Here is a 26,707-nt window from a genome sequence, read left to right as displayed (position 1 = left end):
AAGTTTATTTGTTACATCAAAACAAAAGAAAAACACAATTCAGGACTAGACTGCGTTACCAGGGAAACTGATGTAGAATTGAGCACCGACAAATTATAACCAAACTGATAAACAAATAAGGAAATAACCCACACACTCAAACCAATTAAACCAAATACTATGGAAAAACACTATCTGCATGCTACACACTAATTACACAAAACACCCATGCAAAATGGTTACTCTGTCTTTCAGTTTCCCCCTTTAACACAGCCAGAAACACAAAATATGGCCCATTCAAGGATCTAGTGTGAGCACAATAAAACTAACCGGTGGGAAAAAACAGTGGTTGGCTCTCCTAATAACTTCTATTTGAAACAAGACAAACAAAAACATAGTAAGATACAAAAACACTTTAAAAGAAACATTTCATGAAACATAAGCAAATGTAACAATTATCATACCTTGTTTGACTTAGAAACACATTCCCCTCCCGCCGTTGAAGGCATGCAGGTGACTGGGATCTATATTTTCAAATATTCCTGTTACATTCATATATAAAAAGGCTAAAATCTTGTTTAAAACCATCTTACACATACCTGTGCTTTAGCTGATGTGTTTGGACAATCACTCCAAGCTTTGGACCCTCACCACCACGAAGTCTAATAAATAACAGGTTTTTTAACAATTCTTCAACTTCTCTTTAATAAAATAAACTACAAATTATTGTAAGATCTAGTTCTAGAAATGCATTATTAGCCTTAGATTTTTACACATTTTTAAAAGTAAAACCTATTTAAAAATAGAGCCTACCCAATCAAGAACCAAACAAAGGCTGGCCTCAGCTGCTCCCTCAGGTGTGTGACTGCAGAAAGAAAGGACCAGGTGATCTTCCCTTCCCTATTTATAGACTCTGCCCCTTTACCTGGGTCCTAGTGCTAAACCCCTGTTGCCTTCCCTATCACATAAAAGTTCAGTGTATCATTCAATAAACACCTTAAACATTATTCTAATAAACATGTTAATCATTATCCTAATCTAGCAAGGCATATAAAATATTCACACATCACGGCTACATTAAAATATTCAACATTAGAAATGTTAGACAACAGTATTTTTCCTGTGTTCCTTTCTTCAGTGCTCTACAGAGTGTGTTTTACTGCTGGCCCAGGTTTCCAGAGAGATTATCATGCTCGGGCAATCTCAGAGTTGAGTATGCTTATGTCAGTTGGGAAGAAGCTGCTTGTGTGTCTTCAGTCAGTAACTGTCAACCCATGTCGTCTTTTGAAGTGCCAGAGGAGCGGATTGCAGAACCCATTGAGATGTTGAGCGCCTGTGTCCAGCACAATATATAAAATTCCCTGCTTCCCGCATGACTCAACTGCTTCTCTTCTTTGCTTAGCCTTTTTTTTACTTTTACACCACAAAACCTGACACATTCATCAACTTCCTATGTTAATTGGAAATAGCCTCAAAGTGGTCGCTGATCTTACAAAAAACGATCGCCCACAACCAGTTCAAGGCTGCACGCGGGAAATTGTTGTTTGCGTGATCCTGTAAAGATCGATCTAAAATGAAAACTAAAATAGCTAGAGCATTCATTCTAGCTAATGTTTCTGTGTTGCATCACGCTCGCAATGACGTTATCACGTTAAGTTGGTGGTGATAGGGTATTGCCCTTATCTGGCCGCGGGAGCTCATTGTTTACATGATACTTTATTGATTCTGTAGCTACTATTACATAGTGTTTTTCACCTGAGTACACGGATATATGTCCTGTAATCACAGTGTCTGCAGTCAATGCTCCTACAGTGAGCCTGTTTCTGCATTCATGACTACAGTACAGCACTTATAAGTAGCAAATAAGGCACATCTAGGTAATGTACAAAGATTAAAAATGATTAATGATTAATACTAATTAAGGATAATAAAATGTTTAAAAATTATGAATTAAGAGTGATTTATGATTAATACTGACTAAAGATAATCACTGATGACTGTTTCTTGACTGATGTCTGTTTTTTGTCTGCACTGCTCCCCCTCTCTCTGTCCTGTAGGCATGCCCTCTGCTGATCATGCTATTTTAACCATAACCTGACTTTGTGGAATAAGTTGGTGTCTTTTGTGCTGTGTGCTAGAGACAGGACATTCTTACTGTGATGGACTATATTGATGTATGTTTTGTAACACAATTTTCACTAATTCTGCTTCCATAGTTTCCTTTGCTGGTGTTTTTGATGATGCCTTTCTGTCTCACTGTGCTTCCTCACTCTGCTCCCAAAGCACATGTGTTTGCTTACACACATACATGTGCTACTCCTGAGCCTGGGCAGTTAGATACAAAAAGAAGCACATACGCTCAGAGCTATAGATCGGGGTGGTGATGGAGCATAGATAAGATGTTTGCCTTTGGTGTGGGAGACCTAGGTTTGATTCCCACTGTGAGACATCCACCATGTGTCCCTGAGCAAGACACTTAACCCCTAGTTGCTCCAGAGGTGTGCGACCTCTGACATGTATAGAAATTGTAAGTCGCTTTGGATAAAAGTGTCATGTATATAGAGTTTTAACACTGTGATCCAAACTTTACACTATAAAATAACACTTTAAATGATGACAATGTAGACCACCATCGCTCTAATAATTAATGATAACAATTTAGGCTATAATGCAATATAATAAAATAATAATTCACAACACAAAGATGTAGAAAAGGCCATTTAAAATCAAAATATGGGGAAACTACTACAAACACACTTATTTACATAAAGTTTATTTGCATGATTGTTTGCATCATTACAAGAATGTGTAACACAACAATGTACAGAATCAAATAAAATGTAGATACCAAATGCAAACAATTAGCACTAACCTCCACATATCTTATTACTTGACAGCATATTTATACAGTGTAGGCTATACAGATAAATAAAAGAAAATAGACAAAAGAAAATTTTAAAAGATAAATAAGATTTGCTGTTAAAAAATACAGACATTATTACATTATTGCAGTACACATAAAGTACATGAGAACATGTCTCTGTAAACTTACAAAGTTTCTCACTAATGTGTTTTTCCACCCAGTAAGACACTGTCTTACTGTTTTTCATTTAATAAGTTAACCATTGGTATGTTGTTTTCCACTTCCAGTTAGACCAGGACAAACAACAAAAGTGCTAAACCAGATTAAGGTGCCTATTTATTTATCACGTACATACCAAATCTAGAAAAGTGTTGCGTAAACAGTCAGTCATACATTGTCTGACAAGGTTTGTGTTTCCTCATCTCTTCCAAGAAGGGTGAACAAAGTATATCAGTGTTCCTTCAGCTTCTCTGTCACAGTTTCTGAGTCTGTTCTTTGATATAGTCTAATTATTTTGCTGTCATGTAATTTTTTCCACAATTTCATCTCCAGGATGTAGTCATGGTTGCCGTAGAAAATGATATTGGTTTTAACATTCTTCTCAACATAGTAGTTAGAGTATTTCTTGTAGTCCTCAGTAATAAATCCATATGCATTCACCTGAGAATGACAAAAACAGAGAACAGATGAACTCACACAAATAAAAGATTTGTTAAAAGAAAACTTCGAGATTTTGAGAAATACTCTTGTTCAGTTTTCTACTGGGAGTTAGATGACAAGAGCAAGACCACCATCAAGCCTGTCAACTAGCAACGCTAAAGGTCACTAACCAACATGTTATATGTGATAAACTGAGGAATAAGAAATCTACACCAAGACATAGTCCAGCACATAACCCCACTAAAAACACACATTTATGTTTTTACACTTTGGTTTTTATCCATATTAAACAAACAAAAAGATTAGTGAGCTTTAGGCCCCATCTACAGTACTCCGTTTTTGTAAACATGAAGCGGATGGTCTATTCCGTAGTTACAGAAGGTTTGGCGAAAGAATAAAATACTACAGATGAAGAACCACACCAGATTGTATTTTGTATGGACCAATAACGAAATGGGACTGTTACTGAGTGTAACACGGAAGTTAAAAGCGGCTGCAGTGGCCGCAGAAAACAGACTGGGAGTCGTCGCAAAGTAAACGCCGACATACACAGTACAAGTGTAGGATATAGGTGTTATTTGCAGGCAGCTGTTTCCCCGTTTCTGGTCTTTGTGCTGAGCTAAGATAACTGCCTGCTGGCTCCATCTATATAATTAATGGACAGAGATGAGAGGTGTTGATGTTCTCATCTAACTCTCAACAAATAAGCACATTTGCCTGAATGTCGAACTATTCATATAAGAAGTGATAAACAATACCAATTAAGAGTTAAAGTCTGTAACTGTATAGTGCAAACTTCATGTTTAAAGAGATGTGGATACCTTTAGATAGCCTTAGGACAAGTTTAAGTAATAATAACTTACAGTGTCACAGGTATGCAGAGCCAGGAAAATAGTGAATGCCCCATTGGTTGGTCTCACTAAGGCCCAGTATGAAGCATTCAGGGAAGCAGACTTTAAGAACCTGTGGGCAATGAACAATGTCAAATACACACATTAAAAATCAGTCTTTAATCTATAAGACAGGATAAACTACAGACTCCAAAGTGACAATAAAGTTAAAACAGCTTTATTTTGACCTAAGAAATGTTTTTATTATTTACATATTTTTTTATCTGTTGGTTGGATTGTTATTGTTTGTAATGTTATCAAACATTACATATTGTCCATTTTCATTTTCTAATCCTATTATTGTTGAAGCAGATTGGGCTGCAAGTTATCACCATTATTATTATGAACCACACAAAGTAGTAGGATTTTAAAAGGAGGCTGACCTGTTCCGCACGTATCTGAGGAAATCCTGGTGCAGAACATAGAAGCGGCTCTCATTGTACTGCCCGCCATAGTAGGTCCATGGCCTGGAGGGTTAAAATATAAATTTCAATATGGTTAACGAAACAACAATACGCTAAGTGGGTTTTATTATGTCTGTAAATGACCTTAATACTCTTTGCTGGAGCTTGAGGCAAAATTGGACGAGAACGCCCTTCAAGCTGCATACTGTTCTGGGTGACTCAGCAACCACAAAATGAAAATATGTGAATGATAAAAATTACTGAAATATACTAGGCAGGCTCTGTTATAGTTGTGGGTTTTAGTTATCTCCTGTTTTCACTCTCCTCATGTTTCTTGTTTTGTTTTCTCCTTCCTGTTTTCTGTTCGTGTCACATTGTGTTTTATTAGTAAATTAGCCTAATTAGTCCATGGGTTTTTTGTCAGGTCTTCATCAGTTTTGCTGCCTCTTTCCTCATGCCATACCGGTTTGGTTAGTTTTTGCATTTTCTCCTTTGTTCATGGATTTTCGCTCAGCTTGCTTCCTCTGTTTTTGTTCCCCGCCTGTGTGTGCATGTTAACCCTCCACCCTTAGTGTTACAGAGTTGTTATTCACCGTCGGTTGATGTATTGACCGGTAGAGATCTTTTCTCCTTTCAAAAGACCCTCGAGCCAGTTGAAATCCCTAATCCCCTCAGGAATCAGCACATATTTTATACCCTGCCAAAAGAAAGAAGATGACAGATGAGTATGTATGTGTGGGGTTTTAACCATTACAATACTACACTCTTCAAGTTTCAGTACCTCATCATGAGGGACAGATGTGTATCCGTACTTCTTCAGCAATATAACCGATGCAGTGACAGTGTGAGCCGTGTGAACGTACACAGATGTTCTGCTTCCTACATCTTCCTCGTAACCTTTGACGACTGCACCGTTCATCCTGCCACACAAACAGATACCCACAAAGTATCTGAATCAAGTTTCTGTATGATTAAACAAAACAAGGACTCAGCAGGTGTCTGTTTATTTAGCCTATCTGCAAAGCAGATGATTATTGTCAAACACAGCTATTAATGAAAAGGCAAATAGCATGAATCAGCTAAACAAAGAAACACATCCAGGTCTATTTACTGACCGTTACATATTGTTAACTACACACAAGGACTGACTGAGGATAGGTGAAATATGAATGTAGGCAGCAATGCTTAACACACTGTATTATTATGTATGTATACATTATGTATACTTTGTTTTCTTTACGTCTTTATTCTACCATCGTCCTTGATATTTTTAGCCATGCCTGTGGCTTTTTAGATGGAAAGGTCAGTTTGTCAGTCCACCACTCTTCTCCAGACTGAAACATATATTTATATAACTGTTTGATAAACAGCCATCACTTTTAGTACAGACATGCATTGTTCCAAGAGGATGACGCTTACATACAGTTCATAGACTGAATCAATTTTTTTTAAACTTCATGAAAAAGGCACATTTCAATGTGGAGCAGCAGTTCACTTGACAAAAATAAATCCCATTTCGGCGCATGTGGTTTTTCAGACATTCCCCCCATGATACATTTACATGATATAGGCCCATGGAATTTTTAAGATATTTCACAGGTGAAATGTAAGACAACATGTGAAAACATCAATGTCACATGTAATATCATGCAGATTCACTAGGAACATGTAGGTTGTGTGAAACAGCATTTTGCGTGATAACTTCACATTTAAGCACTTGTGGTTTTTGGACATTTCATATGTGTAAAATGTGAATTTCACATTTTGTGAGGGCACATTTAACTACTTTCATGCTAGCAAAAATAAATAAATAAAGGATTAAACATTTTTTTCCTGGCTATGTGGAGAAGGCTTTGAAATAGCATTTAGACCTTTATGCCGTAAAATATAATTACAGAAAATATAATTGAATTGTTGTCAAAATACCTGAAATACAAAAAATCCAAATAATTATCCAAACTTTTACTCATGATCTCAGTATTTCTAAAATCCTGCCTATTGTCCTGCTTATGTTTGCTTTGTTTGCTGTATCTGCCCTGACATGTATAAGGATGATACAACAAACATGGCTGATAATAAAACATGGAATTGCTGTCAGCACAAAGTGAAAGTGACATATAGCCTACATCTTTACAATACACTGATGTACATGTCTGCACAAACAACATTGTGGTAACTGCACAGTAAGTTGTTATATACTGTGTGTATATATGGCAACTGCATTGCCAATGACTGTTTCACTGTCATTTTTTTGCATGACTTGATCGTAAGTGACACGACTGAGGTTTATGGGTGCGAAGCCCTGTCTACTTGTTTTGTTTTGTCACTTCAACTGACTGCTAGACCGGTGAGGTTACATTTTTGGGCCGGACAGAAGATTAATGATTTGTTTCCTAACTCAAAAGGTGTGACAGTCCCAAACACACGATCAAAGTATGAATTATTTATTATATCATTTATAACGATATAATAAATAAAATAATTGTGACATAGACCTGACCTGAACCAGGTGCAGAAAATAGATTAAAAATATTTTAATTGAAATATTTTAAAACCTCATTCTTTTCTCAATATACTGTATCCTACAATTAGTTTACTATGCTTTAATGAGGTTTGCTTTAATGAGTATCGTGCTTAAGAGAACATTATTATTATTTTATGTATCATTCATCAAAGTTCAGTCAGTCAACCGATATATTCAGCCGATTTTAATTTAGTTATGACACTACTTGCTTGCAATCAAAAATGAGTCTTTTTGAGGACCCTTCCCCATTCGGGCCCTGTGTAATCAGTTCCGCTTTCTCCCTCCACTACGATACCCTGTGAAGTTTGTGTACACAAATTATGGCCTCGTGGGATCCCCACCATAGCTAAATATTGCCTTGGCAAATATAGGGAATGACCAGTGCTCCCGATAGCCGTCAACTCAGCAATTACACAGGAATATATGATCCTTAAATTTGTCTTCCATGAATTATAAGTCTGTAAAATAATTGTAACCTTACAGCCTGCCAGGTGAGGTCTCACAAATAAAATCAACAGGTTTGTTCTGTTCCTCTTTCTTACCGGAAAACATAATCGTGAGCATCGATCTCTTTCCCCATTTTAGAGCCATTGAGGATCCCACCAGTGGCCACCACAGCACATCTCACACACCCGTCACTGCCTGGCTTTGGAAGAAGAAGAGGCTCCTTTGGCTTTGGGATCAACTTCAGTCCTGACATCACATCTGACAACCAAAAAACACAAAATGCACAAAGAAGCTGTAAAAAAAAAAAACAAGCTGTTTTTGTTTACCTGTCCGTGCAGGACAACTTACCCATTATCTTTTTTTTGTAAGTATTTGTTGCTGTATGTTTCGTTATGTTTATTCAGGCTGACTGCTGTTATCATTCTTATTTGTACAAGTTCACTTAAAAAGCTGCCCACTATGGATGAGACCGCTGAGAGTGAAAATAGTTAAGTAGAAGGCCATAAAACCAAAACAATGAGCTGAAAGATGCTAAAATGTTCTTTAAAACTAAGAGCAAGTGTTACTGAAACATTTCAATATGCGGGCATAACGATTAGATGTTTTAATGTCACTACTTTTACTACTATCTCCTCGTACTGTTATTTTTTTTCCTTTGAAAATCTCTTTGTGCACTATGCTTGACAAGTGCTATGTGAATCAACTGTATCACGATCATTACAGTTTTTCTCAATTGCTTAAACACTAGCACCAGGCTTTTAAACTAAAATTTCAAAACCATAACTGCATTTTTCAAAAAGCACACCCATTTCCCTAAACTCTACACACAAATCCCTTCATTTCTCATTGCCTACATCATGTGGTCATTTAGAAAGCACTAACATTCAATACTGTTCACTCAAGTCAGCACAGCTTGAGCTCAATTAGCGCACAGCTACCCAGGTGGAAACACAAACAGTCAAAATTGATAACACACCAATCAGAAGCTTCAATAGAGAGATAAAAGGGCCAGAGTCAGTTCATTCAGTTTTGGAACAATGGATCCAGAGTAATCTGAAGGAAGAGGTGTAGGACACCGGAGAGGAGGAGGCGGAGGCGGAGGAGGAGGAAACGCAGTATGGAGAGGAGTGAGAGGTGAAGGAAGAGGAACAGTAGGAGTTAGAGGAGGAGAGCGGATAGGAGGAAGATGAGGAGGAGGGGGAGGAGGCGGAGCAGGGTGGAGGAGGAAGGGGAGGAGTAGTGAGGAGGAGGAGGAGGAGGAGGAGGAGGAGGAGGTGGAGGACGAGAATCTCTGGCCTGTCCCAGACCAAAGACGCTGGGGCAGAATAAATAGTTGTTTGGTGTGTTGTACTGTACAGTACACTAAGGAATAAAAAATATGTGCAAATGTTTACATTTATTTATTTTGTCATGTTCATCATGTGAAAAGATTGTCGAGGGGGAGAATCACAAGCAACAATACTTAAAACCAGTTCTTGTAGCATTGTTTTGAATTTATCTCACCAGTGTGTAAGACTGTGTTGTAGTGTGTGTGTTTTTGAGGGCTTGTGTGTTATGTCTGAGGACAAAGTTTGTTTTTTCAGCAAAATTGAATGGTTTTGAGTGGAGAGCTTCGTTTTGACCTGAAAATAGGATGTTTGGGTAATTGGGTGAGAAGTTGTGGATTTGTGATTAGAGAAAGATTTAGATTAGATTCCAGAAAAAGAGGCATAATTTCAAGAAATGTGTTTAAGCTATCGAGAAAAACTGTAAGCGTGATTTATACAGTCCCCACTGTCAAACACTTTTTCTAAGTCTGAATTTCTGTAGACTTTGCCTGAGGGAATTTCCCACTGTTCATAGCGTTGTGGCGTGGAACACCAGGTGAAGCTCGGAAGCAAGAGAAAATCACGGCAAATCTCCCTTACAAGAGAAGAAGAACGGTACACAATCAAGCATGGAAACCAACTCTGATGTTAATTGTTGGAATTTTTTTATACGTAGGTTTAAGATGGTACATAGAGCACATGAAGACAGAGAAATGCTAACAACTTATTACACATTTAGTTTATTCAACTATTTATTTTAGTTTTTGCTTAATGATGCTGTTTTGACCGACAATAGAGCATTGATTATTGTCAAATGTAAATTGACATTTACCTCTCCTCCACTCTGTAGGGCAAGAGCCTATAAGACTTAAAACTAAAGCAAAAACATGTCATCAAGGTAATGTAATAACCTGGCAAAGTACCTCTGACTTCGCCCACTAAACGGAAGAAAACATACCCATAGGGGTGGGCCCCCCATTAGGAATTATGGACAGGGGATAACATTTTTCGAACTGGGCCCCTCATCGACACCCACTCCAACACCAACTCCACACACCCACCCATAGTTCTAATACAAACACACCTAATTTAAAGAAGCTCTTGGCCATTAGCCTTATAGTGACACAGATGGAGTCCCTAACAACCTCCAAATTCAGTGTTGTAGACTCATCCAGGCCATTTTCTCATATATATTTAATTACTCAATATGATTATAAAGCACAGTTGTGTTCCTCCTTTTAACTTAAAACAAGACAAGGACGGGGGAAAATGCCCTTCAGTGTTTGAGTGATTAGAGAAAACTAAAATCAAACACTGAAGAAATTACTGCAAAGCATTAAATCATAAAATCAAATAATGAGTGAACAAATAAACATACTTCATCTATCAAATTCAATCGTGAGAGCTAGATTAAACAAGACTGTATAGAGTACATGGCTGAGTCAGCGGAAATGATAAGAATAATATAAAGAGGCTTATCACATGTATAGCTTATTGTAACCATATTTGCGGCTGTATCCTATTACTAGTTCTGCTGACTAGTGTTTACTGTAGGTCAATTTTCTTGAGGCTTTTACAGGGGAACTGGTGGATGCTATTCATATTTATTAACATAAAGGGAAACACAAAATTCAGGTGGTGAGGCTTCAAAGTATAATGGAATATAACGCAGTAAAACTCTCAGGGTGTTGCTTTTAGATATATTTCTCCTGTAGATAAACCCTTACAAGGTTACAAGGTTGGTTTTGTCATTATACAACATAAGGTTGTTGTATAACAAAAACAAAAAGTTTGTAGTCTCTTATTTTCTCATTTAATATCATCTCTGCAGAGTCAGCACACATGTATAATTTGGCTAGTCTTCCCTTTTGTCTTTGCCTTTGTTTGGGGAAGTAACCTCTTTAAATATGACTGTGGCACCTTTTCACCTCAATGATAAAGGAATTCATTTTAATTCAGTTAGAAACTCCTGGACTTTAGTAGTTCCTGTGTTTCAGCATTTTTTTGCCCATGTTCAAAACTTTCTGCACATTCAGAATCTCTCCCACATAGACCATCTGTGCTCTAAAATGTCCAGAAAAAAGTCATAATAAAATATAAAGCCTACACTGTTGCTCTGCTGATTTGGCCCCTTCAGACTGTCAGACACAGAACCGTTTGGGACTGCAGCCTACTGGATGAGAGGAGGAGGTGGATAAACGAAGCTTACTGAAAACACTTCTGATCAAGCAGAAATTTCACCACTAATCCACACAAATGTTCACTTCAGCACCTTTGATAAAGTGCAGCTCACAGTCCCAAACAGAGGAGGTCTGCGGCTCAGATTTTAGATGTTTATTTTGCAAGACTCTCTCAGTTAGTTACCGTGACTCACAGAGCGTCTCGCTGGTGTCTCATAAGCTGGGTGGAGTTCACTCGCCCCAACTTGTTATCAATTTTCTACATTTGTTTTTCACTGAGAGAGAAAATTGATGTGCAGCATGAAAGCATGTGAACACTGGCAATTGAGCAAACGCTCAATGCCTGAGAGTTACCAGTTCTGGTGTTACATTTCTTAAAAGTTATGCAAGCTAAAGCTTTATTAGTAGTCTGCCTGTTAGCTCCTCACCTTTACCTGTCATACATAGGCAAGGCCAACATGGTGTTTCTTAATAGTTGGCCAGAAATTTGGCCATTGCGTCTCTATCATTTTATTTTCCTCTGTGTGTTTTGGCCTCTCTTTTTCTGGGCCCCTGACAGGCTGCGGTGTTCACTTAATGCCTCATGTACACTACACGACTTTCAGTTTCGGCCGTTCGCCGTGCCGTTCACACTACACAACTTGCCGTCTTGTAACGGGAGTCTTGAAGTCGTTGTGGCGTTCACACTACGTGACTGGTCACACACTATGCGAGCTGACAAGGACTCTGTCACCTGACGCTGGTCTCCAAACCACATTTTGTCAAGAAAACATGTGAAATGTGAAACGGGAAATAACCCAAACCTACACACGAAACAGCTGTTGTTTGTTATTATAAAGATACCAGTTATAAAGACAAAAAATATGGGTGAAAGAATGGATTAGCACATGCAGGTAGCAGGGATTGTCTGAGCTACAGAGAGAGCTGGAGGGGAGTAAAAAGTGTTTTGCAGTGAAAAGTAGCTGCCTGTTCTGCCAGCTGCCTGCTCTCATTGGCTGGATGTGGATGTCGACTCCTCCAGATATTTGGCATGCTAGATATCTGGCTGACGTGGCGATGTTTCAGAAATGTGTCGGGGAGCCGTTTAGATGTGTCGTTGTGTAGTTCGCACATGACGACTGGCGACCGCCGATCGACCACTCGCCGAAGGCAAATCGGGCGAAAAATCATGTAGCGTGAACTAGGCTTAAAGCGACTCTCTTTACTTTTGCGGGTCCTGCAGATCTGAATGGCCAAATGTACTGTATATAGCGGGTGTGGGTTTTCAGATGACAAGTAGGCCTATGAAATATGTTTTAATGATAATAACCCCTTAATGCCGATTGTTGCAAATCTGCATCACACCTCTCACACCTTTCAGACTGCAGCTGAGTGGGTGAATGTATGTATTCCCCCAGTGCCTGTTTGCCCATATTCAATATGTACCTGGGAACCTGTTGCAAGCACTGGTTTCTCGTTTATGCCTGTTGTAGCTAATTTGCATTAGTGTTGTGTCATTCAAAGAACTTTTCATTCATTTGACCTAATTTTGTATGTGACTCAGGAGGAACGGGTTGTCTCAGTGAGTAATTCGTTCATTTTCACGCATGCGTGAATTGGACTCTTACATTCACTCATTACACGGCAGCAGCAAGTGTAAGCAAAAACTGTGGGTCTCTGGGTTTGAGTCGTTCATTTGTCACGTGACATCTCGGCTACTGTGGAGCAGGAATGAACTGATCGTTCATTTTAATTCAGTTAGAAACTCCTGGACTTTAGTAGTTCCTGTGTTTCAGCATTTTTTTGCCCATGTTCAAAACTTTCTGCACATTCAGAATCTCTCCCACATAGACCATCTGTGCTCTGACATGTCCAGAAAAAAGTCATAATAAAATATAAAGCCTACATTGTTGCTCTGCTGATTTGGCCCCTTCAGACTGTCAGACACAGAACCGTTTGGGACTGTAGCCTACTGGATGAGAGGAGGAGGTGGATAAACGAAACTTACTGAAAACACTTCTGATCAAGCAGAAATTTCACCACTAATCCACACAAATGTTCACTTCAGCACCTTTGATAAAGTGCAGCTCACAGTCCCAAACAGAGGAGGTCTGCGGCTCAGATTTTAGATGTTTATTTTGCAAGACTCTTTCTGTTAGTTACCGTGACTCACAGAGCGTCTCGCTGGTGTTTCATCAGCTGGGTGGAGTTCACTCACCCCAACTTGTTATCAATTTTCTACATTTGTTTTTCACTGAGAGAGAAAATTGATGTGCAGCATGAAAGCATGTGAACACTGGCAATTGCATCTCTGAGTCTCACGCTCAATGCCTGTTGTAGCTAATTTGCATTAGTGTTATGTCATTCAAAGAACTTTTCGTTCATTTGACCTAATTTTGTATGTGACTCTGGAGGAACGGGTTGTCTCAGTGAGTAATTTGTTCATTTTCACGCATGTGTGAATAGTCTTGGACTCTTACATTCACTCTTACATAAGCAAAAACTGTGGGTCTCTGGGTTTGAGTCGTTCATTTGTCACGTGACATCTCGGCTTCTGTGGAGCAGGAATGAACTGATCGTTCAGCGCTCACATGGGTCCTCCTCCAAGTCTGTCGTCACTCGGCAGGCTGACTTACTGCCAGCACCGGGAATGAGAGGCAAGTCTGTTGTCACGTAACAGTCACTGGACTGACATATATCTAATATCTATTTTGATCATTTTGTGACATTTAATAAAGCGTAACATTATTATAGCGCGGTAATGTTGTGTTAAGTTATAGTTTTAACACAGCCGCACTGTAACTTTAGTCCTGCTAGTGTTTACAGCCAACAGCTGATGAGAGTTGTTCTGGGTCCACTTCAGAGCCCTGACAGGGATCTACCGAGAGCCGAATTACCTCCGAGGTCGTCTCCTCTCCAAAACAAACGGACCGGCTCGTAAAAACATTAAAACACAGCCACATAGCAACGTTAGCGTTAGCCCTGTGGTTTGTTTACAGCTAACAGCTGCCGCCAGAGAACGCAACGTAACTTTTACTTTTTATTTGTCGACAGAGCCGTGCTGTTGTTTCACTGCTCCTGACTGGTGAAAAACCTGCAGTGTTTCAGATTATTATTAAATTTGTTAAATTTTAATAAGTGTGTTTTATTCATCTAGTGTGTCAAGCTTATTACTTCAGTATATTCCCTGTAAATCTGATGTTAATATATAGATTTTACTCATTGCTAGGCATTAGGCTACTGTATGAATGAGCACTTTAGAGATATAGTGATAGTAATTATAATTATATATATATATGGCAGGTCTGGTAGTATACTCAGGAAAGATTGTGAAAATGGATGGATGTAGCCGGAGTAGTGGCTTAATCAAATATTGACAACATATTTCTGTGGTTTTTACATGGTTTGAATTTGGTTGTGGCTCCATGGGGCTTTATAGAACCATGATAGAGAAAGATCAAGAGGTGAATTTGTAACTAGCCCAGTTAAAATGAACGAATGACACAAAAAAAGGTTGGTTCATTTTAATGAATGAAATTTGGTGACTCGAGTCTTTCAAAAGAGTGACTTTTCCCATCACTAATTTGCATCGTACCGTATTGTATTATTGTAGGCCTATTTAAGGGTCAACCATAGACCTTGGCATGCCCCCCCCCCCCGCGCCTTGGGCTGGGGTCATATGTACCCTTGTGTCTGCGTTTTGACCAGACTATTTCACTATAGAGACTTACAACGTTGCACCTAACCAAGCCAATATTTTTAAAAACTATAGGTTATGTTATTGCCTAATCAATCAGAAAAACTGCAATAAGCTGCTGCATAATCAACCAAATGGACGTTTTTTTGGTTAGGATGGCTACCACATGAGGGTGTGATGACAGCTTTTTCACAACATAACTGAGAGCAGCCCATTCAAAATACACATATATAAATTACCATTTGAACATAAATTGATCATGAACAGAACTTTCAGATGGATGTGTTATGTATTTTGCGAAGCTCTGATAGAAAGTCTAATAGTTTATTCTCAGCTAAAGAAAAATAGGAGAAAGTAATCAAAGTAATTTTGCAGATGGGATTTGCCAGGACATATTACTTTTTCTCTCATTTTCATGACTAGAAAATTGGTCATCTGTTTTCCAGGTTTTCCAGGGCGTCCAGAACCCTGTTTCCCTATCTTCTTCTGTTTATCCCAACAGGCTTGTCAAATGGAGCAACATTCCTCGATGGGTCAAATTTTCTGTGATGGTGCCAAAATAATGTGAGGAGTATTTTTGCAATATGCAGAAGAAGAAAGGAAGTTCACTCGAAAAACAGTGTCTGCGCACTTGTCTAACACGGACACACACAAACACCTACCGTCATACTTGTAGTCCATAAAACCAAAAGGGTTGTTATAATGTGATAGTCTGTTCCACTCGCTCATGTTGATGCTGTCTTTGTGCAGAAACAAAGGTACGTTGGGAAGGAAAGCCTTCTTGAAGCTCTCATCATTAGTGTTGTGCAGAGACTGGGCGCATGTCTGAGAGTGAAGGATAAAACATTCAGTCATGAAAAAAATCATTCTAAAAGGGAAAAAACAAATATATAAAATGTGATTTCCACCATGTTCATTTGGCTGAAAAACCATTGATTTATTTGATCGAGGAAGAAAAAGCAGGTAAAATCAGGTGCTAGAGAAGTGAAACAGTCTGAAGCACAGATGATCTACAATGCAAACCCCATTCTCATTTCCAGCAGTTAGGAAACAACTTGTCCATGAGAAGCTACAGCATTCATTAACAGACACACTGTAACCTACTTTCATATAAAAGTCACATAACTGATCATATAGCTCTGCAGATGTCAGCCAGATTTATCCACTATCACGAAGTTAATATATTTATATTTTTAAGTCCAATCTTAACTTGCTTACTGTCTGTCTGGGTGGGGCATCCTGGTTATAAACGTCCCCCAAATCCTTAAAAGAAAGAGGCTTGAAGGTTGCTGGAACTTTGATGGGTTTTTTAGTCACAGCACGATGTGTAGAGGCTCTCGTTTGATTGGCTTTGACCTTTATCTCTGTGTTTCTTTTTGTGGAATCAGTCATTTTTGCTTCCTGTGTTGTTGTAAATGCAGCAGGAGGTGGGACGTTTCCTGTTTTATGCAGGAATGCATTATTATCTCTGCGTCCGTTACTGAGAGCAGTCGAGCTGAGTTGAAAATTTGACAAAAGAGCAATAGATGTAACATATGAGATTCGGCAAGATACACTTTGATGACCATACTGTACCTACAAATGTGCTGAAATTGATTTTAAGAAATGAACTAATTTAATGGAAATATAGATTTAAAAATAGATAGATAGAAAAAATCTTACAGTTTTAAGTTCCAAATTTATCCTAATTATTTCTCTTGACTAAATACAATTACAACTTACCTTATGTTTATTGATAAATATATCCATGACAACGTTGAAAGTACACTGGCAACTGCCATCAGAAACATGAAAGAATACTTATTTTTTATCGCCATGCCTGAAAACTGGAGGTTTTGCTATTAAACTAAATGCAGAGTGTGTTTTCTGATTGCATTCTCTGCTGTTTTTGAAGTGCAGGTGGAAACTCCACCTAGGTTAATATACTTCTCAGGGGGGCAGGGCCTCAGGCGAGTAGGGTCTGCTGCAGACTGTAGCTCAGGGGCGTGAGCGAGGGGCGTGGCGTGACCGGTGCTACAGTCTGCAGCCGGACGTTATTGCCTCAGACAGGCGGAGGCCTCCAGGCTGAAAAATTAAGCCGTAAGGAAGGTTTCAACGATTTCAGTCCCTCAAACAGCTTCCATCAAGTTATGCATTCCTTAAGGGCTTCTCAGGTGACTTGCCGCTAGGTGTTGTGTGAACCAGGCTTCATAGCGGCCCACCTCTTCCACACCTTTGTCTGTTTTCGGATAATTGCTAAAATGACGACAGATGGAGCTGCCCACATTGAGCTTCAGAACAGCTCTTCCGAAACGTGTGATTGACGTCAACGAAACTTTGTCCCGTCTATCGGAGCAGGCCTGCTGCATAGTTCAGTGACAGATGGATAAATAAGGGGAACCAGTACCTACATGATGCAGGGAATTACACAAGAGTGGGGAAGTTAGCCTATGTAGAAATAGCTTTACAGGATTTTTACTGCATGTAGCTACTGGAGTAATCCTTCGGTAAGTGAAAGGACCACACACAAAAAAACCTGCATAGGCTACCACTGATCACTTGTGCAAACTTTTTTATATTCATAGGGTAAACTATGACATACTGACAAACAGCTGTGTATACCGTAAATGTATACAAAGCCCAGGAAAAACCTGAATCAGATGCTATAAATAAGGCCAAAACCAACAATTGTCATTGTTTGGACAAAGAATAACCAATGTGTTCAACTAAATAAAATCTTTTGTAAACTCTATAAACACAATATAGGCTACCAGAAATCTTCAATGAGTTGCTCGTTTATCCATAAGAACCAGAGCCAGTGTTACCCTACTTGTTTTTTCAAAAATCCTTGAGCTTGACAAATAATTGTTTGAAATGCTGTTCTCTCCATTTAATGATTGATAACATTTGAATTACTAAAGCTTAGATACTCATCCTTAAATTGATAAATGTTGCTGTAGCTTGATTGAAATCTTTTGGAGCATTCACAGCACCAAATCAAAACTAAATCAAAATTATTACAGTTTTTCTCAATTGCTAAAACACTAAACCCCATTCTCTGAACCAAATGCTCAGTGGTCTAAATTCATTTGTCGAATCTGTCACTCTTTTGGCAAAACCTTGAACAAGTTCAAATAGTGCACTGTGATGCACTTGTGTTGCAAAATGGTAAATGAATGAGGCTAAAGTTAAACACAGCTACAACACAGCTGTCATCATTTACATAGCAACTCATAATTCACAAGTCCCTGGCCACTACACTGAATACATCTAAATAATGCTCTGTAGTGTTTTACATATTGACTGGCTGTATTTATGTTTTGAAGGCATTGTTTGATTTTACACAGATGGTTTTGATGTGATTATTTGATTTTGCTAGAAGAGTCAGGGGTTTATGAATTTAGTTTAAAGATTAGGTTTTGTGTTTAAAGTTTTGAGAAAATGGATGAAGGTGTCAAGAAATGTGTCTTAGTAATTGTGAAAAACTGTAACTCAGCTTCTAAAGTTTGACACCGCAACAGTGTGAGTGAGTGAAAAATGATCTGAGATTACCCTGAGAGTTATTTAAACAAATAGCGCCACCTGCTGACTCAATAGAGATATGACTACAAATAATTGCCTATCTTTATTCTGCCAGATTTAGTAGAAACACTTGTTCAGATAGTAAGAGAGTGATAGAAAAAGGAATAGTGATCAACATATAGACCTACGGAAGCCCTAAGCGGCCCTCCATTCAAAAATTAATTTTATTCCGTTTTCTCGTGATAACGGGACAATTTTCTTGTGATCTTGAGAAAACAAACCATAACTGAATACAAGGGTCGGCCGGTGTTTTTCTTTTGGATAATTATAACTGTTATCAGTTCAGTGATGTAATGTGAATTCCATGATCACCATCTCCAAACACAGTCATGTAATTAATCAGAATCAGCTTTATTTGCCAGGGATGAGTACATATACGAGGAATTTGACTCTGAATTGTACAATGCTCACGATGCCCTTACTTATACAATAATACAATAATACAGTAACACAGGCTACAGTATAGAGAATAGGGTGAATTGCCCTAATGTGGGACATCTGAGGTCTAGTGTGTGTAGGTCCCCCATAAATACATGAATGCCAGTCAAACTCAGGCTTAGCCAAACCTGTGGTGTCATGTGTCAAAATCACACCACCTCTCAAATGTCCAGTCATAAATGAGGGTGGAGCCATCATGAAACCGGAACCATTTTTTGTGAAGACCACCCAAAAGTTAGTGACATAGACTTTTGACAAACTTAATATTAAGGAGTATAAATACATTTTAAACCGAATAATCATGCTAATTTTTGGCCCAATGCAGTTATGAAATGTTTTTCCATCAAAAAATACTATAACTTTGTATGTGTAAACAATATATTTTCTATTTTTTATCAAATTACTGAGTGTCCCAGATTAAGAAATGCAGTTTCGTAAAGTGGGACAGCATGATTAGCCTAATGTGGGACAATTGGAAAGTACATTGGTCAGTCAAAAATGTGTGGTGGGGCATGGTTAGTGGGACAAAAATGGTTATTTACAGGTGTGGATAGGATAAGAGAAAGAAACTGAATCAGTGGAGGCAGGATAGGATGAAAGGAACCTTAGAGGAGTATAGGAAGATTGTTGAAGATGGTGGGGTCCCTCAGCTAAGACTGTTGGCCAGGGCATGGAATGTGCTTAAATCAACTCTCCATCGCAGGGTAAAAGGCAATGGCCACTGTCACCACACAATTGGAAGGAAACCACTTATTAACCTGGAGGATGAAGCTGAGCTGGCGGAAGTTTTATGTGCATTAGGAAAACATGGATTCCCCCTTAGGATGGAGGATATACAGAAACTGGCCTACCAGTTTGCAGAGAAGAAGCAATTTAGGGGATTCAGTAAAAGAAAAGAAAAGGCTGGCTACAAATGGTTTCGGGGTTTCTTGAAAAGAAACAAGAACCTGAGTATCCAAAAACCAGAGGCGCTCTCAGCCTCGAGGGCTGCAGGGTTCAACCCCACTGTGGTGAAAGATTGGTTTAACAAATATAAAACTACCTACATATATACACACTATAAACAAAACAGACAGAGACAGACTCAAGACAGATTGAGACAATAGTGCAATGAGCAGAGTGCAAAGGGTGCAAGAGTAAATTATTGTTACCATTATTGTTATTATTATGTACATGTCAGAGGTGGATGTGATACACAGGTGCATATACACATACAATCAGACAATTAGAAACTTTAAAGAGTAAGTTAACAAAAAAAAAAAGACATTAAAAAGAGAAAATCTAGAACAGACTGGACAGCATATACAGATTGTTTAAAGGAAGCACTTCTCAGGGACAGGAAAAAAGGCAGGGACAGCATCTCAGTTTCTACATGGAGCCGAAGTCGGTCTCCTCTCCGAAACAAGCGGAACAGCTGATTACAGCAGGTAATTAAAGCTCGTTAAACATCCAGTTCTGCCAACGCAGGCGGACACAGACGTGAGTGCTGCAGCTGATCTGCGGCTTTTGTCTGCTGGAAATGTTTTAATAACCTTTCAAACTGTCACGATTTTATTTTTGTGTTGCTTTCTCTGTGCTGGAGTTATTTTAAGAACTTTATGGCTTTATCCAGTTTGTTTGGCTACTATTAAATGTGTAACGAACTTTATCGTGTGTCTCTTCATAATAGCTCACACACAAAAAAGCTGCTTTAATGGTCAAGCTAAGCCTATAGTTTTTCATTATATTCCAGTCAAATCTGATGTTCATTTATAATGTTGCTTATGTATAGTGGTTTCAAATAAGGATGCCTGTGCATCGCTTTGTATGGCTACAGCCTTTGTCAGCTGGTTAATTTGCCTAATCTTCGCAGGTCTTTAGACCACGGTGGAAACGCACACAACAGTGGGCTGAAGGAACCTTTCAGTTCCTTGAAGAGCGATCTGGGGACTTAAAAGACCCCGGTACCTTTAGGCGAAAAGCGGCTTGGCTACATGAAAGTATGCACTCCTATTTGCTCGGCTGAGGCATTGAAAACGGCATCAATTTAAATTTAATTTTTCCTCCTGTTCATGAATTGCACTGCATGCAAGTATTAAATAATATGATTCCCGATTAAACTGTACAACATATTTGAGGCGTTCTTTTGTAGAAACAGATCCTAAATCTGGATCTTTTTTTGCGCTGCAAATGATCTTAAATTGTGTTTATTTATTTTTTTGCGCACTTCAGGAGAAGTCAATCAAAGGGGTGTTTGATTATTCAGAAAGGCTTTAAGCCTACAATACTCAGAGGTAGGCCTAATATTTCGATTTATTTTACACAATAGTAGGACAATTCATTTCAAACCGTTTCATCCTTCTGCCACGTGAGTCGCCGTTTCTCATTTCTCCTCTTTATGTAGGTACGCATGGTTAGTAATTTTTTTGGTTGATATAAAGCTGGCTCTTCAGTCTCCACCGATACTTCATCTACAAGACTGTGACAAAGATTTCACTTGACCGTTGAAGAGAAGGAGGGTTACATGACTTTAGTGTTGACCACGGGGCACGGCTGAGACCTGTAGCCTATTTTTCATACAAACTGGACTTTGTTGTAGCAGGCCCGCCAAACTGCCTGAGAACTGTGGCAGCAGCAGAAAAAGCAGTCATTGCATCACGTAAAATTGTGGGTTATTTAGATTTGACCTTGTGAGTCCAGCATGCAGTGTCAATGATTTTGATTGAACAAAAAACATCTCATCTTTCCACAGCCATGTGGCTGAGAAACAACACTGTGTTGCTTGACAGGTCTAACATCACTGTTAAGAGATGCACTGTGCTAAATCCTGCTACTCTCCTCCCATCTCCTGATGAAGGACAGCCGCATTATTATGTTGCAGTAATAACAGAAGCCTGCTCCACAAGGACAGACACCTCTAAGGAATGCAGACATGGAATTTGTGAAAATGCAGACAATGGAATTGTTTGTGGACATCTCAGCATCACGTGATCCAGCAACTGGTAAACATCGAGCAGGTTTTGCAGTAACAACTTTGCATGAGACAATTGCATGAGGCAAAACCACTTCCTCCAAACTATTCTGTACAAGCAGCAGAGTTAGTTGCACTGACAGAAAACATCCACAGGCAAACGTATCGCTCATCACAAACTGGTTGCCGAACTACATGATTCTGTGCTGTTGCCTAAAATGATTGCTGTGTGCAAATGTGATGCTCACACTAACAAAATTGATATTTTCTCACAGGGAAATGCCAGAGCAGACCTTGCAGCAATGGCTGCAGCAAAACAATGTACTAATCACTCAATGTACTGTTTTAACTGACCCGCCATTGACTCCTACAGCTGATTTGCAGGAATTACAGGCAAGAGCAACTCCAGAAGAGAGAGCTGTTAAATGCTGTTTTATATGACCCAAATGAGAAGCCATGCCTGCCTAAGTATCTGTTTCCTTATTAGGTATCAAAAGGGAATATGATACAGGAACTAAACAGATACTGGATAATTTGTGCAACTAACAATGGTGGCTATTCAGATTCCACAGGTGGCACATCCATCTCCAGATAAATCTCCAGACCAGGTGACCAAATGGATTTCATTGAACTGACATTCCAGCAAAGTAAAAGGCACACCTTTCATTAGCGCAGCATTGAAAGTGTAGGAGAGTACATGGGTATTAATCTGAGGCAACATCGAGCTTATCACACTGCTAGCAGAGGTGCAGTAGAAAGAGAGAATGGCACATTGAAAAACAAACATTAACTTAAATCTTGTGAAGAAACAGGTTTAACATGAACAAAGTCTTTGCTAATAGTTTCAATGCACATGAGAAGCAGGGTGAGGGGCAGAGGGGTCTCAGTCTTTTGAAATCCTATTTGACAAACAACTGAACACTGGAATTGGGCCAGTGAAAATACAACTCCCTGACACCAGTCAATGTGAGGATGAAATGTTGAGATATTGTGCTAACTTCCTCTGTGCTTTCTCAAATCCACATGCAGGTCAAACACGGCATCCCAGATGTCGGCTCGTAGGTGGAACGGCAGATACTGCTCACAACAGAATCAGCAGTAAAGGTGGCAGAAAGAGCAACTTGGATTCACGCCGGGGGGTGGAGGTCTCTGAGACCACCTAGAACCACTAATCTCCCAAACACTCACTGCGGGCACACTGATCAGTAGGAGCGGAGAGAGGCATCGGTGGCTGTCTGATGGGGGACAATGGACACAAGATAGATGGACTGGCTATTGAACTTGAAACTTGACAGCTCAGTGGAAGTGGGTTTTTCCACCATTACTCCCACCGTGCAGGGCCTCAGAAATGTGGCGTTGCAAAATAGAACGGCACTGGACCTGGTGCTGGCAAGTCAAGGCGGAGTTTGCCACATTTTTGGAATGGACTGTTGTACGTACATCCTAGATGTCTCTGATAATGTGATTAATGTCACACAATGTTTACAGTGGCGTTACAGCTGAAAAGTACTGTGTCCCGGAAAGGTGACAGTTCCTGTTCAGGTCGCAGGATCTGATGGGTTACACTATGATGCGTTACACCTGCTGAGAGTCAGTAAGATGCCTAAAGGTCAATAAAAAATAATAGTGCATACTTTAAACCTCTCACTTGAATAAAAAAATCAATAAATTTATGAATACATTTTTGTCATGGATCATTTGTTTTGGTTACATTTGGCCAATTTAAAAGTAGGCCTATAGGCTAAAGGTAAAGCAGGGGTAAGACAAGCTACTGTAATCATGGCAAGAAACAAACGCCAAAAAGTTAGGGAACATACACCTTCAGTGGAAGAAAGGTTAAATTTATATCAGAAGTCACACATCTCTGGAGCAACCAGGGGTTAAGTGTTTTGCTCAGCACACATTAGACATCAGTCTCATATTGTAATGCAACTTGTTAGAGTAGTATCCACTTTTTTCTGTTATTCTCACACTGTTAAAAACAGAAAACAAATGTTTGAAACAAAAACAAGGAAAACTGCCTGTTTTCCATGTTGTCAGATGCTATATTGAGCTTAGTTTTAGTATTTCTGTCATCTTGTTGGAATAAAAAGCATTTATGTTTGAAGCAGTTGTAGCTTATAAATTCATGATGGGGTCCCAACTGTCCCATGACCCCTACATGCAATACTAGAATATTTTAATTTTAATCTTAAAAAGTGCTGTTAGGTAAATGCAAAAAAGGAGAAATTCTGCAGTTTTGTTAGGTCTGTTGCCACAGGGAGACGCTGTTCTGCATGAAATCTGCAGGCTCCGTGTGGTCACACTAATGTTTTAATGCAAACTATTAGAGTGATCGTCGGTGGCATTTTAGTGTGTGTAAATTGTTCCACTTTCTAATACACTAGAATTAACTTTAAACAAACAGGTAAATAAATAACACTAAGAAAATGAAAAAGAAAAAAAAACAAAGAACAGCGACGCCCTCAACTCCCAGCATGCCGCGCGTCACAACGTGAAAGCAGGATTAGCGTTGCAATTAGAGTCTCACAGTTAACCAGTGCAAAGTTTAGCTCACATCCATCAGCATAGATATGTTTGTCCGAAGCATGAGACAGTTTGTTCTGCCTAGTGTCATCAACAGTACACCAGTGGTGAGGTACCTGTCTCCGCTGAAGTGATCGTTTTCTCACCCTTTCGTTTATAGATCACTCTGATTTCTCTTCAGATCGTATAAATCTTTCGCCTTTTACTAAAGATTTCCGTGGAGAGGATCAATAAGAGTATTACTCTATTTTTTGATGCCCTGCTTCAGTGTGGGGCTTCCTTCTGTGTTGAAAGAAAACCAGCCTTCAAAGTAGAGCGATATGGTTACTCCACTTGCAGGTTGCGTGTCACCGCTGAATCCTTTCATTTTAAATAGATGACTCTGGTTTCTCTTCAGAACGTATAATTCTTTGCCTTTTACTAAATGTTTCTGTGGAGAGGATCAATAAGAGTATTACTCAATTTTTTTGATGCCCTGCTTTACTGCGGGGCTTTCTGCAAATGTAAAAGGAAACTACAACGGCCTCATATTGCCAGAAGACACAAAGTTGCATGTATGATATCACTTCGTCCCACATGAAAGCACGTATAATTTGAAATGTATGAGGTGCTGGTGTGGGCTCCTGTCAATTGATTTTTTGAAGGACAGTCAGATGATTTAATGCATTACTTTGAATGCTGTATCTTTCTGCATGCTCAGCCTCTCAACATTTACCACTCAGTATTATTTTGTCTGGTTCTTCTTCGCAACACACAAATAAATAGCTACACATGTCACTTAACCCCAACTTGAAAAAGGTTTATCTGATTGTCTGTACTTTACAGTCAGTAGCCCGTTGTCCTCCCTGTTCTTGAACAATAGATACCGGAGTTGTGGGTGTGTGTTGTTTGTTTTGGTTTGGGGCATCTGCATTACACCAGTGGAAAGGGAAGGGGCCCCGCTGAAGTGCTCGTCCTCTCGCACTTTCTGAAAATAGATCACTCTGATTTCTCTTCAGATCGTATAAATCTTTCGCCTTTTACTAAAGATTTCCGTGGAGAGGATCAATAAGAGTATTACTCAATTTTTTGATGCCCTGCTTCAGTGTGGGGCTTCCTTCTATGTTGAAAGAAAACCAGCCTTCAAAGTAGGGCGATATGGTTACTCCACTTGCAGGTTACGTGTCACCGCTGAATCCTTTCACTTTAAATAGATGACTCTGGTTTCTCTTCAGAACGTATAATTCTTTGCCTTTTACTAAATGTTTCTGTGGAGGGGATCAATAAGAGTATTACTCAACTTTGTGATGCCCTGCTTCAGTGCGGGGCTTCCTTATATGTGAAACAATATAGAATTGTAATTTATTTCCTGGTGATACATTTCAGTGTATAATCTCATCTTGTTCTACATATAGCTTAAGTCCACATGATTTGAAATGTATGAATTGCTCATGTGATCGTCTGTCCATTTATTGTTGGAAGGACACAGTCAGATGATTTAATGCATTACTTTGAATGCTGTATCTTTCTGCATGCTCAGCCTCTCAACATTTACCACTCAGTATTACTTTGTCTGGTTCTTCTTCGCAACACACAAATAAATAGCTACACATGTCACTTAACCTCAACTTGAAAAAGGTTTGTCTGATTGTACTTTAAGGTACGTTCCAGTTGACATGGGAAGTCGGAATTTCCGAGTTCAAAGGTCAAAATTTCAAAGGGAACGCCCCCTTAAGTCGAAATAACCGCACTACCCCGACTTCGTGATCCAAGATGGCTGTCGCGGTATCAACAGTTAGTGAAATATGTAGTTTTATTAGCACTTCTGTGTACTTGTGACTCAGAAATGTTCGTACACAAAGTGTCGTCCAACAGCTGACTGTTGACGTGTTGCTTCAGTGTTTAGTGTGAGTAAATACCGCACAATGCGTTTTTTAAATCAACCGGCGTATCAATAGCTAACCTGGCTAGTTGTAAACAAACAGCTGGCCGAACGAGGTTTTCCGACTTGTTAACTGGAACGCCGTCAACTCGGGTGTGACGTTATTCCCAACTCCGACCTCCGATTTCCGAGTTAAATGGAACGCAGCATTACAGTCAGTAGCCCGTTGTCCCCCCTGTTCTTCAACAATAGATACCGGAGTTGTGGGTGTGTGATGTTTGTTTTGGTTTGGGGCATCTGCATTACACCAGTGGAAAGGGAAGGGGCCCCGCTGAAGTGCTCGTCCTCTCGCACTTTCTGAAAATAGATCACTCTGATTTCTCTTCAGATCGTATAAATCTTTCGCCTTTTACTAAAGATTTCCGTGGAGAGGATCAATAA

At 39.3% G+C, this 26,707-nt stretch overlaps 2 protein-coding genes, 1 long non-coding RNA gene, 4 other non-coding genes and 1 pseudogene across 11 annotated transcripts in view; 6 read left to right on the top strand and 2 right to left on the bottom strand.

The window, feature by feature from the left end:
* The window catches only part of LOC123983017 (alpha-N-acetylgalactosaminide alpha-2,6-sialyltransferase 2-like), a 14,807-nt gene extending 13,873 nt beyond the window's left edge, over positions 1 to 934 (bottom strand). The window contains exons 1-3 of one of the 5 annotated variants that reach the window (XR_006828103.1): positions 793 to 934; positions 579 to 641; positions 444 to 503 (exon numbers count right to left, since the gene is read on the bottom strand). The gene's annotated coding sequence lies outside the window, so the exon portion shown is untranslated. The remainder of the gene's footprint in view (positions 1 to 443; positions 504 to 578; positions 642 to 792) is intronic. The other 4 variants (XR_006828100.1, XR_006828102.1, XR_006828104.1 and 1 more) reach the window with 4 other exon arrangements.
* Positions 935 to 2,736: 1,802 nt separating this feature from the next.
* Positions 2,737 to 16,811, bottom strand: LOC123983021 (alpha-N-acetylgalactosaminide alpha-2,6-sialyltransferase 2-like). The gene is made up of 9 exons (XM_046069095.1): positions 16,653 to 16,811; positions 16,149 to 16,425; positions 15,593 to 15,755; positions 7,863 to 8,025; positions 5,578 to 5,716; positions 5,390 to 5,493; positions 4,776 to 4,859; positions 4,366 to 4,465; positions 2,737 to 3,502 (listed from the first exon to the last, which is right to left on the bottom strand). Exons 1-9 carry the CDS (start codon positions 16,745 to 16,747, stop codon positions 3,293 to 3,295), a joined length of 1,335 nt encoding a protein of 444 aa, XP_045925051.1. The 5' UTR covers positions 16,748 to 16,811; the 3' UTR covers positions 2,737 to 3,292.
* Positions 16,812 to 17,089: 278 nt separating this feature from the next.
* LOC123983022 lies at positions 17,090 to 23,560 on the top strand. The gene is made up of 2 exons (XR_006828105.1): positions 17,090 to 17,416; positions 22,909 to 23,560. It is a non-coding gene; the product is annotated as an uncharacterized LOC123983022 (long non-coding RNA).
* Positions 23,561 to 24,566: 1,006 nt separating this feature from the next.
* Positions 24,567 to 24,681, top strand: LOC123983638. The gene has a single exon (XR_006828246.1). It is a non-coding gene; the product is annotated as a U5 spliceosomal RNA (small nuclear RNA).
* Positions 24,682 to 24,782: 101 nt separating this feature from the next.
* Positions 24,783 to 24,898, top strand: LOC123983639. Its single transcript, XR_006828247.1, has one exon. It is a non-coding gene; the product is annotated as a U5 spliceosomal RNA (small nuclear RNA).
* Positions 24,899 to 25,383: 485 nt separating this feature from the next.
* On the top strand, positions 25,384 to 25,499 carry LOC123983637. Its single transcript, XR_006828245.1, has one exon. It is a non-coding gene; the product is annotated as a U5 spliceosomal RNA (small nuclear RNA).
* Positions 25,500 to 25,599: 100 nt separating this feature from the next.
* LOC123983641 lies at positions 25,600 to 25,714 on the top strand. The gene has a single exon (XR_006828249.1). It is a non-coding gene; the product is annotated as a U5 spliceosomal RNA (small nuclear RNA).
* A 926-nt stretch (positions 25,715 to 26,640) lies between these two features.
* Positions 26,641 to 26,707, top strand: LOC123983642 (annotated as a pseudogene).

Source organism: Micropterus dolomieu, linkage group LG14 (genome assembly GCF_021292245.1).
Source record: "Micropterus dolomieu isolate WLL.071019.BEF.003 ecotype Adirondacks linkage group LG14, ASM2129224v1, whole genome shotgun sequence".
In the NCBI taxonomy this organism is placed as follows: domain Eukaryota; kingdom Metazoa; phylum Chordata; class Actinopteri; order Centrarchiformes; family Centrarchidae; genus Micropterus; species Micropterus dolomieu.
This window is presented reverse-complemented; position numbering and strand designations above follow the sequence as displayed.

What these genes read in the sequence shown, in the direction of transcription:
- LOC123983021 (XM_046069095.1), bottom strand. Translation starts at nt 16,747, where the DNA reads ATGGCGATAAAAAATAAGTATTCTTTCATGTTTCTGATGGCAGTTGCC. An exon ending in TATGGACTACAAGTATGACG is followed by an intron (nt 8,026 to 15,592) that starts GTAGGTGTTTGT and finishes TTTGGTTGTCAG; the next exon opens with ATGTGATGTCAGGACTGAAG. An exon ending in CTCAGATACGTGCGGAACAG is followed by an intron (nt 4,466 to 4,775) that starts GTCAGCCTCCTT and finishes CATTGCCCACAG; the next exon opens with GTTCTTAAAGTCTGCTTCCC.